General features: G+C 54.4%; 1 protein-coding gene across 1 annotated transcript; it reads right to left on the reverse strand.

Annotated features, from left to right (window-relative positions):
* Nucleotides 1–218: 218 nt before the first annotated feature.
* COL26b_003693 (uncharacterized protein) lies at nucleotides 219–1492 on the reverse strand (the record flags this gene model as incomplete). The annotated part of the gene is made up of 2 exons (XM_053176586.1): nucleotides 219–1051; nucleotides 1153–1492. 2 exons carry the CDS (start codon nucleotides 1490–1492, stop codon nucleotides 219–221), a joined length of 1173 nt encoding a protein of 390 aa, XP_053039445.1.
* Nucleotides 1493–12036: the final 10544 nt, after the last annotated feature.

A 12036-nucleotide genomic window follows, 5' to 3' on the forward strand; every position in this document is an offset into this window, starting at 1 on the left:
ATTCATTCCAGATGAAATTCAACTAGGGAGAAAGAATGAAACACTTTGATTCGTTGAATAGCTGTGTGTTGTGTACACGATTATACTCAGCCAGTGACCGGAGACGACGACGATGGTGAGGGTGTCAAGCAATCATGGCAACCCCATCCATTGGTACAACATGTTATATGCAGTCTACATCTATCTTCATATGTATTTTCCCGTCGTCTCAAATCGTCTCACGATGCAAAAATCTTCATCAGTCCCTCCATCGCCATATTACCACCGCTAAAAACCAACCCCAAATCCCACCCCTTCTCCCCAGCCTCCTTCTCGACCATGCTCCTGAAATCCTCGTTAAACAGCGCAACCGCAAGCGGCACCGCACCGCTCGGCTCGACAACGAGCTTGAACCGCTCAAACACCAGCTTCACCGCCGCCTTGATCTCCTCCTCGCTCACGCTGAACATGTTCTCCACCAGCCTCCTCTCGTAGATCACGCCCCAGGGGAACTTGCCCACCGGCGTCCGCAGCCCGTCCGCGATCGTCAGCGTCTTGACGCTCTCGACCCTCTTGCCCGCCTCGAACCCGCGCTTGCAGTCGTCGGCGCCCTGGAACTCGGGCTCCGCGCCGAACACGCGGATCCCCGTGCCCTCGCAGCTGAGCGCCACGCCGGAGAGCATGCCGCCACCGCCGCAGGGCGTCATGATGGCGTCGAGTCCCTTGCCTTCTGATGCAGAGGGCTGGCCGGTGGAGTTGAAGGTTGGGTTCTGCGCCGAGTGGCCCGCGGCGATGAGGTCGCGCACCTGCTCCTGCAGCTCGAGGCCGAGGGTGCCCTGGCCGAGCATGATGTCCGGGTGGTCGTAGGGGGGCACGAGGCGGGCGCCGGTCTCGGCGATGACGCGGTCGGCGACGGCCTCGCGCTCGACAGAGGTGCTGCCGCTGAATATTACGTTGGCTCCGTAGCCGCGGGTGCCGGCGATCTTGTTGGCGGGGGAGATGTCCGGCATGACGATGTGGGCGGGGATGCCGGCCTCTTTCGCGGCCAGGGCGAGGGCTTGAGCGTGGTTTCCTAAGAGTTTCGTTAGTGTGAGTGCTTACGTGCATTCTCAATCCGTCATATAAGAGACTCGAAAATGATAACGAGAATATGAGGGGTTGAATGTGTCTCACCAGAACTGTGCGTGACGACGCCCTTCTCCATGCCGCCATTATCAATCCAGCCAGGCTCCTGCTTCAACCTCTCGACCGCGTGGAACGCCCCGCGGACCTTGAACGCGCCGATGCGTTGCAGGTTCTCGCACTTGAACCATAGCCTGAGGGTCGGCTTCGCGGGCGTGCGGCCCTCCCATCTCGTGCCCTTCAGGTCTTCGGGGGACCGCGGCGTCGAGGCGAGGGTGGTGAGGGTCTTGTTTGTGAGGACGGGCGTGTAGTGCACGTGTGGCTTGACGAGCTTGTGTGCTTCCACCACGGAGGCGCGGTTCAGGGGCAGACATGTTGTGAGGTCTGCCATTTTGTCGGTGGTGTCTCACGGTAAGTTGTGAGAGGGGTTTTGGTGAGACTTAGTTTCCCGGACGTTTTCCGGTGGCGGGGATCAGGTTTCCTTGGTGAGGATCGATTAGCTGCTGGACGTGTGTTGAGATATCGTGTCAGTCAATGATTCCAGGAGAACCGACTTGTTTAAAAGTGAGAAATAGACGGCATCAGTTTCAAGAGCATCGCAAGAGCGATGAGATGGCAGGATGAGTGTCCGATGCCGGCCGGGGTCGGGGAACGCGCGCGCCCTCCGGACGGGCCACACCCCCGCTCTGCCGATGACTCGCCCGCCGCTGCGTGCTTTAAAGGGCGCCGTTGCCTGGGATGACAATTGAGAAACTCACCACGAACAGATTAGCCGCGGGCAAAAGTTGAACCGCCGAATGGCATCATTGAGTTGAAGGCAATGATTTCCTTTCCAGTTGCTAGAAATGGAAGGTCAATGAATCTTCTGGGCGAAAAATTGGTGATTCAACGGTGCGCTATCACGAATAAAGCGATTCGCGCCTTTAAGTAACCAATTGCATGTCAGCCATGCTGCAGTGTTCGAATAGAAAAAGGGTCTTCGGTAGAATGCGTATTCTCCCGCACTTCTTTACAAATCCAAGCATTCACACAGTCTGTCAATTATTCTTGGGTATCACCTCCCTCTCGCTACCCTATGTGCAAGTTTCGCATCTCCGGAGGCCGGCTACGACAAGTTACTGGGAGTAGCTCGTACTCATTGCACTAGCCACATTCAGAAATCTGCTCAACTTAGATCAATAGCTTTGCTATTAGCATGAATCTGATATCGCAAGTTGACTGCTCCGAGAGCTCATCAAAGCCTGAGCATGATTATCGCCAAGATCTCTCTCATGAATGCTTCAACACAATAACATTGATAGTCAATAGAACGAATGCGGGCCTTTATAAAGCACAAGCTTTCTCCGCATATCATTCCCGCCATGAGCGCACGATGCGATGTCGGGTTGGACATTTAAATGTATCAGCCATCCGATCCTGGCCGACCTGGCAATGCGCCGGTCTCAGAGTTGATTTTCCAATCCATTTTGTCGACGCCGGCATCTCCTTTTTCCACTCTTGTTTCCGGCGTATACGTTGAATATGTGAAGTCGCGGCCAGAAACGAGGAGGACTTCAGGAAGATGAGCAGATATTACACGTCAACCTGCGTCATCGTTGATGTTCACCTTGTGGACTCAAGACAACGCTGATTCAACCACAACACACGATCGCAACTCCAGTATTGTTCGTGCTCCTACGACACTGGTTCAATGCAACAGACGGCTTAAACACCATGGGCGTCCTGGATGAGCTGCTCTAACGTGGCCTTGTACGTGTCAGCTTGCTCATGTCGCTGGAGCCGCGTATCTACCAGGCGCCTATGCAAGAAACTCATTTGAGATATAAAGGTGCCAAAGACTATTATTGACTTACTGCAGCAATGATTTTCGACCATGTGTTCGTCGATTTTAAGTAAGGACTTGCGCATGACCATACCAAGGGTTGGTCTCAAGGGCCCAAACCCGACCTGCCGGATGAAAGGTAAGAAGCCGTAGACTAGTGATTCCTGGCCTCTTGCATGTATTTCGAGGAGAATATACCGCCAACCGGGGAGGACGACAACTGTGAACTGACACCTTCCACTGGATTGTATGGTTCCTGTGCTTCGCCAACCAGGCACTTGATACGAGACTCTGCAAGACATCGTCATGGCACAAAGCACCCGGAAAAATGCCGCCGCCCTGCTCATTAACATCTTCAAGACTACCAATATATACACCCGCCGATGATATCGGAATTGGATGGCATTTCCTGATTCGACTTCACCGGAACCCAGAACGTGTCTCAGTACGTAGTCGAGCTGAAATACAGCCTGTTTTCAAGCTTTAAAAGCAGCCATTCAAGCCATTGTATCCGGGCAAGCCAGAATTGTAAGGTTCCAAGCTTGTGCCAAGATGGCTCCAGTATTCTGAACATCTGGAGACTCTGTATCCCAGGAGACGTCAAGAAAGACAATCTTTGTGTCTCCAGCCTCTGCAATGGTCGCAAACGCGGTGTTTTCAATATATTCCTACAGAAACCCCCAGGAAACACCAAAGCCAGGTACAGTCATCTCGCGACGAAGTAACACACGAAGAAGCTGTCCGAAGGGTAGTCGGTTAAGATACCACACAATAACTTATTGAGAAGAAGAAGACTTCGGGTTTTGCCTGATTTGCTTGCCCTCGTCACACAAACTAAGATAGCAGACCTACCTATATATACTCAACCCCGAGAAGCTTGACGTCTTTAGACCCTTCCAGGTCGGCAACAAATTTGTCAGATAATTCAGGAATAGGCATCGTCTGAGCAATCGTGCCGTGGTATATAAGAAGCCACGCTGAGGCCATCTCAAGTGCTTCACAACAACAATGCACAATCTGCTGATTCTCAGCAAGATAGAAATTTGACGATAGGTGTGAACCTCAAACTCCATCATGTCTCCCATTCCGTAGGACCAGATCCGCCTGCGAGTGATTCAGCACCCAGATGTATTCGTTGGTGTTTACCCAGTCACCGACACCAATGATACACAGAGACAAGACAAACCGCACTGGTCGCTCAGAATGCCGCAAGTTATGGAGCAAATAATCCTGCACCACTTTCAAACGGAAACATGAAGGCTTCTAGATAAGAAGAAAGATCGAGGCCCATCGCGTCGTACCGTCTTCTCAGCCATCAGTCAACATTCACGTTTTTATGAACACCCACGCAGATGGCTAGACAACATATGAGAGCGAACAAGACTCATATCGATGTAACATAACGTCGTTGAACCTCTTAACAAGCACTAACAATGCCCGACTCAGGTCCGACGGACTTCGCAGGCCCAGAGACTCCGGACATCACATGAGCAACTTGCTCGCCGGCTGACCTCGCCACCGACACCGAAGGTGAGAAGTCCTCGGTGATTACACACACCCCAGGCGAGGCAGGCAATTCACCGAGACCCCATATTTGCTTTATTGCCACATACCGAGAGCGAGCACCGTTTTACCCATGACGTATATCCATTGGGGAGTAATAACCTGTATCCTGGAAACGAGATTTGAGGAATAGGCGTACATCAAGGTCATCGACAAGCTGGCAGAACCAACTTTCCAGGTCGGGCATCAACTTAAGCTGCTAGTCCGTGGGAATCCCGGTGGATTGACAACATCGTGTGTGGCGTAGAGCGGAATCACTCCGCCTTGGTCTTGCTCCCTCTTTGAGCAGAGCCGTCTTGAAGCAAGTGTTAAGCATCTCGCTGTTTCACACCTAACAGCTCGAATCTCGCCTGCCAACTGTGGTGTTTTGCGATAACGAGGACATTTGCCACACCCCCAACATCTAAGCAGGCTTTCGGAGTTGGTCGACCGCTCGACAAACCTCTAGAATTGTTTCATGTTTCACAAGAAGCCAGTGTAGATTTGTTCTTCCACCAAAAGTCGAGACCATCGACATAGCCAGGGAGCTTCGGGCCGGTGGTACGAGGTGTTGACACCCGCAAACCAACAAGACGAAAGAGTTTCAGCCGCCAATTAAGACCAGGAAGGGCTGACCAGTGATGCTCGGCGAAGCGATTCAACGGCGGATGTGTGAGTTCCGGTTACCGGTACCGACTTACATCAAAGTTTGGTTTGGTGGCTTGCCAATCCGTCTGATGTTGATAATGTTGTCCCCAATCCGCGCCCACTGGAATAAACCCAAAGTCTCGCGGGAAGCTTTGAGAGCGGAAAAGCGGCCAGCCCGTCATCTCGGGCCTTCTGCCCCAAGGAAGTCTAGCACAGTCCGTCGTCCAGCAGCGTCGCATCGCAGTGCAGCCCGCCGAGCTCGCCGTCGGCCCCGTTTGTTAAAGCCATGGGAGGCGGGGAAGACTCAAGGACCGGGGCGCCAAAGGACCCAATTCGCCCATTGCGCACTGATGGTGTTCGCGCAACCGTTCATACCAATCATCAGATCTTGGCATCTGAGATGAACGCCAGCTCTCCCGCATATGCACGAGACATGCCGCTGCCCAAGCTCTTCGATCCCCAAAAGCTGTTCCACAAACTCGACGGGTCGAAAACTAAAAACGACATCCGCACATCGTTCAACCGAAGGTATTCCCCACGTGAGATGTTTCGTCTGAAGCAATCATGATTGCGAGTCTGCGACTGAAATTTCCTCCTTTACGTAGTGGCAGTGTGCGAAATGAATGGAGCCCTCTCGGTTGGCGAAGAGATGAGGCTGCTTTGGGAAGCAATGGGAAATGACTGACCCCATCTTTTTGTGCGAAGCTCTGGTTCGGCGCGTATGACGCTCTTCGCGACGTGGTACTATTCTGATGAGTAATGGGGCTTTTACGGTAAAAATCCGGCGATGCGACGTTCTCAATCTCGTTGAGTTAGTCAAAGCCACGATTTTCCGGCGTGTGCTGGTGGCTTGATGCTATTCCTGGATATTTGGCCAAGAGCCACAGTCTCATTGTGATAACATTCAGCTTACCAAGATCCTGCAACGCGGTCATTCGAGTCTCCTGCCAAAGATAGCTTTGAATGGGTTGATCTGGCCAAGCGGGACCTCGCAAATCGAGCATGTCCTTTGCTGGAGCACAAATGCATGACATTTGTTTGCGGAAGATAAAATTTCCCGTGGACGCGTCTCTGTGCTCCTCAAACTGTCTTGCATATGCACAAGGGCCTGGTCGTCACAAGCGAACCTGATGAAGCTGCAGTCTCCGCTTAAGCAACGAGATGAGGGCCCGCCGCCGCCGTCGGTGTAGCTGGCCGACGCCTTGAAGAAGGTTCGATGGCGTCGTCTCCTCCATCAGACCTAGAGGTGCTTCGACGACATCGGAACTGGCTCGGCTCATCTCTGATATGACGCGAAGAAGGCGGGTGGCGTGACGAAGAGACGAAGAGGGAAAGTGCTAAGAAACGCGGGCCGAACGGTAGCATCTGCAATTAGTGCCATTGGACCATGGATCCAATTGAGTAAACGACCATGGTCTAGGCAATTTCACTGCAGGCACGGTGGCGCCTTGGTGTATATCTTGCCTTTGGCGCAGCCCATCACTAGCCATAGTGATGAGAGCTCGCCCGTCTGGCACGGTGCCGTATTCAGGAGCAGTTGTCTTCATCTGCCGGGATGATGTCGCGGATCATGCAGGTTGGTTCACAACCGTGAGGGAACATGAGCAATTGCGTAAACCAGCCCGCGGAAGGTATCCGGCCGGAGCGGCCTCTAGGTTGGAGGTGCGTTTGCTCTATTCGGAGCCTTGAGGTGAGGAAGCCGACTCCACTCTCCGCGATGGTTGCCTTCTCCTGCCCAGGCCGTCAGCAAGAAGCATGTTCCCTGCGCCAGGTTGTTGGACCTGAGAACCCTGAATTGAGTTGGGCACCGGAAAACATTCCAAAACACCCGGGCCAGCGCCAACAGCGCAAACTCGGACGGTTCGTGCTAGCGCAGAGTCTCTGACGCAGGGGAATTTCTTATTCCAAGCCCCATTCATCTGGTTATGATATGAGAGTGACAAGATCAGCGGACAATTCTAACAAAACGGCGTGAGCGGAGACAGCCTCAGGGCCGGTGCGGGATCGGTAGAGCTCCGATACTAGCGAGTTATCGAGGCTGTCATAAGAGACTGGGGGCCGTCATGGTTCGTGAGGGGAAGGCCTGGGCGAAGGTTTGCCCAGTGCTGATAAAGGCACCAACAACCAGTGACGGCTTTTCTGATTAGTGCAAACAGGTTCAGAGGATCGAACTCGAGATTGCCAGGAGGGGGCGCGAACCGACGCGGCGGCGCCGGAAGCTTGCAACTTTGCAAGCTGGTCGAACAACTTGCAGGGTCAATGGGACTGGGGATGCAATCTTGCTTGCGCGGTCTTGGTCTCCTTGTTAGGAAAAAGGGGGTCGTTGGAGCTGGAGAAGACGGCCAGCGACCCAGAAATTTAGTCGGATATCGAGCCGTATTCCGCACGCCTGGAATTCCGTGGGCTCTACGCAGAGTCAAGACAGTTGCATCTCTGGCTGGTTGGAAAGGAATATATTGGTTAAGCGATGTCGAGCCGATGGGACCATTGAAACGAAAGGTCTCCGACGGCGGTGGCGGCGTCGAACCTAGGGACTGGAAGAAGACGCAATATTCGTGCCGGGAGGAACCAGACAAAGTTGCTGTCTGGGCTTGGGTTCTTCAGTTGCGCGAACAGACAATGGGTAACGATCCGCTTCCCGTGGTGATATCGGAGAGCTAACAACAGGCCAGGGGAGCCACCACGAATGGGACCAATAACCGTATTTGACATCGCCTCTCCTCACGGGGGTCCCACGGTGTAACAATGGAATTGGCTGGCCATGATGAGAGAACGAGCAGGGTGGTCTGCTGGGGTCGCGAGGCCTTCAAGCCTTGCGCCGTAAACTAGTGGGTTCCGCGGCACAGCAGGTGCAGATGCAGCTGCAGCGCAGCGGACGCGAGGCGCGAAATCCAACGTCCAACAGCCTCGACTGTGATTCCGCTGTGACTGTGCCTCTGACCTGCGTCTAATGCTTGTTCCGCGAAAGCTTTGCGGGTACCACTTGACGGTTGGCGCTTGGCGATTGACATTCGCCTACGAGCCACTTGTATGTGTTCCGTGGTTGACTTGTCGCAGGCCATTTGTGCCTGATCGACAGGTACTTCATGTGCGCGCAACATGGCAAACGACGTGGGCTGTGCATGGCTGTCGACAACGAACCTCGGAAGGTTTGAGTCAAGTCTCAGTGGTTCAGTGTCTCAAGAGGATGAACGTCAGGGCCGCATTCTGAGAAACCGGGGCTGGATTGTTCCAAGGGCTGCATGAATCTCTCCGCCAGCCGGAAGACTGAAAATGCAAATGCAAAGCTCAGACCCCCTCAGCAAGGCACGGTTGACGGCAGCCGGCAGTTCGAGAGTCGAGGAACCGAATGATTCGGACAGGCTCAGTGCCAGGGGATCCCTTCTGCGATGGGCGCGCACAGTCTCTCGAAGGATTGACAACTGTCGGCACATCTGGTGCTGGCGGGCTGTACAGGTTTTGGTAAGAGATTGACGGCCGGGTTGACAGCGGACTGTGCTGCTGTCAGGCGATTTAGTTGCGACCCCCTGACTTTGTGCTCTGGGATGGGAGTCCGGGCGTTGATTGGCAAGCGGCAGACGGAACAATTCTCGAGGAAAAGAAAGGCATCAGCAGGTCGAGGACCGAGGACGAGACGTTGCGGCAGGCACATGGATGCGAGGCCTCTCTGTGTGCGCTGGCAACGGCCAAACAGTAAGCCCGTGTAAAGCGTCCAAGGACGAGACATGTGCGCAGGTCCTGCGAGCTCACTGAGGTCAGGATTGTGTCTTGGGTGCCCGTTTTGTGCAATGAGGGTAAGTCCGGACGGGCGCAAAGCTTGTGTAAGTAAGAGAGAGCTGGCTGACCACCGAAGCTACCCATACTTTGTCAGGTAAGATCCGTACTCGTCTTGTTCTCGAGATTGCGCGTAGGGTGCTTGCGGTGGACGTGGTCCGTGACGAGTGCAATTGACCAGGTCAACACGAGGCACGCCGCAGCGAGGGGAAACTGGAGTATCCGTACCGCACCGTACCGTAGATAGCCATTGGAATTGGCACGAGTAAACAAGACGATACGATAACGGCGAGTGACGGCGGGTGACGAGGACTGCGATCAGCGCAGCCAGGAAATTGCGGGCTGTCGGTTGGAGAAGATCCTATTCGACGGTGATGTTGGAGGATGGTTGACGGCCGACCAGCTTGGAGGACCAACGCGGGTTAGTGGGCGAATTTCTGAAGGTCCCCTTCCCCCCTGGGGACTTGCTCGACCGGGACCCCTGGAAAGAACAGCTCCTTAGCGTCTTTCCGGTGCAAATGGCTCCCCCCACTTCTCGCTCCCCAAAGGGCAGCGGCGGGTCCACGGCGTCCCAACTGAGGACATCCCCAGCCCGTCCCTCCAAGTCTTCCCGGATGTCTTGAATCCTTCCTGTTGGTGCTAGTGAAGCAGGGTTCATCGTGGGCGCAATTTGAGTGCCTACACTTTACAGAGTACAGAGTGAGAAAAAAATCACTTGCCTGCCAGAAGGGAGAACCTGAGGCGCCGAGATCGTGGCGGATGAGCGATAATCTATCTGGGTTGATCCCATCGGCACCCGTTTCACCGTGGGTTTTTGTTTCTTGCTAAAATCTGCGGCTGTTGATCCGTACGTGGATACCTGAACCTGCGATGCCGTCCGGCGATTCACACGATTCACATCACCCTCTTCACAGTTACACTGCAGTTCCTAGGTTCCCTACGAGGAAAAGTGGAGAGGGCTGACGAAAAGATGCCTGATTTTAGGAGGTGAGGTAGGCACGATGCACGGAGGTACATCCGGACTCGCTGTTGCCCGTTGTTTTGATGAGAGAGCAGAATGTAGAAGGAAGGAGGAGCTGCCTTGAGCCTCCTGTCGACTCGAGTCTCGACAACGAGTCGTCCCTCACCCGAATTGCACAAAGACGGAAAGAGCGGACTGCCCACGTGTTGTGGGAAGACGGACTCGCGCCTGCCCGTTGAATATGCAACTGCAAGTGCGTCCTTCCTTGCTCCTTCTGAAAGCCTCCCAATCGGCGTCTTTGTTGTTGCTGTTGAAAAGACCCTTCCTGCGGCCGGTTTTCTTTTTCTCCCAATGATCGGCCTGACATGACTCCAGCTGGTTTCCGTCTTTGGCCAGTGTAAGAAGAGCTAGCAGAACTCTGCAGCGGCAAGTCTTCGTACGCTATCCGGCCGGCGAACTGCTGCTGCCGCTGCTGCTGCTAACTTAGCGCACCTTAGACCCCAATGCCGCAGCACCAAGTTTTTCTGCTCGCAATCTCGTCGCCCCTTGGCTTTCGTGGTCAGTGGCTTGCGTGGGATGAAGTTTTGAAAGCATACTTCGCTGCGTCAAGTAGGAGCGATGCCGTGCTCCGGGCTGTACGATGGAGCACACCAGCCTCAGAGATGGAGAGGGGGCCGCTGGGGCCGAACAAGCTCATATCGCCTTATTAAACATAATCAAAAGCCGGCTGCAAGACCTCGCGGTTTTGGACGACAGATGTAACGGCGCCATCAACAGAAAACAACAGCCGGCCTGGGCCACGACTACCGCCTCGCACTTGCCCCCGCCCTTTCATTTGCTCTTGCTCTTGGTCTGACAGCCTCGTGCACGCGTGTCGGTCCAACTCGGATGCAGGTCGTGTCCTTGGATCTTAGCAATTGCTGGTCTTGGCCTTTTGTTGGACGACCTACACACGTAAGGTAAGCAATGGAGAAACAGGAGTCCTCTTGGGGCTGGACCGTTGGCGTTGGCCGCCGTCTCCTCTTGTTGGATGATTTGATCTAAATGGTCGCCTGTGCCTGGGCCTAATTTATCCCCTTGCCATCCGGTTGTGTCTCTTGTCTCCTCCCATTTGACAACCTGGCTCGACTACGTACCTCTCTCTGTGCCCGACCTAATCTAGCTAATCTCGTAGACCAGGGCTCATGATCCCATCACATTGCATCTGCGGCCTGGCTGTTGCCAATGCTGAAAAGCCTACCTAGCACAAAGCAGCTCCTCCTGCGCTTCAGGCACAGGCATAGGCTCAGCTTGCACTTCGCTTCCCTTCTCAGTGCACGTCGTCTCCATCACGCTCACCTGCCTGCGCTGGCCCGTGTCCGTGTCGTTGCATGTGGAGTTGCGCCCAACGAAATCGTACATAACCTGTGTGATCACTCTGCCTCCATGGATCATGTCCCCATTCCCACTTTGAGAGTCGTTCACCCCGGCCTTACCCTACCTACCTTAGTGCTGTCCATCCCATGCTCCTCACCCTGGCCCGTCCCCTTGTTCCCATCCCATCTCAGCCTGTCCCATGCTTGAAATGACTGAATAGCCTGGCGCCGCGCACCCGGGTCTTCACTCTCTCCTTTGCGCCTCGACTCGTACCTCTCGACACCCTCAAGGAATTCTTCTTCCTTCTCTCACTCTCCTTCGAGTCGAGCCGAGTCCTGCCCTCCGTGCGCTGCCATTGATCCTCCAATTGGCCTCGGATGTAGCTAGCTGTCTGTCTTGTCCCTCCTCATTGTTGGGATACAACGTCCTACCTGCTGCTGCTGCTGCACCACCGATTCTCGCGCCCCCGAGCCCGTTCCAAGTTGCCACTTCACTGTTGGCACTTGTTGTTGTACTCCGTCGAGTCCCTTTTCCCTTTTTCCGCCATTGCCCGTCTTTCAGCCCGACGGCGCGCCGTTGCTTTTCCAACAGCGACTTGTTTCTAAAATTTCCGATACACTATCGACCCTTCAATCTACCGCTCTCTGTAAGTCATTCTGTTTTGTCTCAGAAGAGCTTGGGGTCTTGCGGCCGATCGCCGCCGCGGGAGAAGCTTCAGAAGAAGAAAGAGGGAAGGAGGTCCCGGAGGAAGAGGCTGACCACAATCTCCACCCCGCCAGACCAGACCAGACACACCAAAACCACCACCAATTCAAGCCTCTCCGCGTTCTCG

This window comes from Colletotrichum chrysophilum, assembly GCF_026319265.1.
Source record: "Colletotrichum chrysophilum strain AFK26 chromosome Unknown scaffold_21, whole genome shotgun sequence".
Classification (NCBI taxonomy): Eukaryota; Fungi; Ascomycota; class Sordariomycetes; order Glomerellales; family Glomerellaceae; genus Colletotrichum; species Colletotrichum chrysophilum.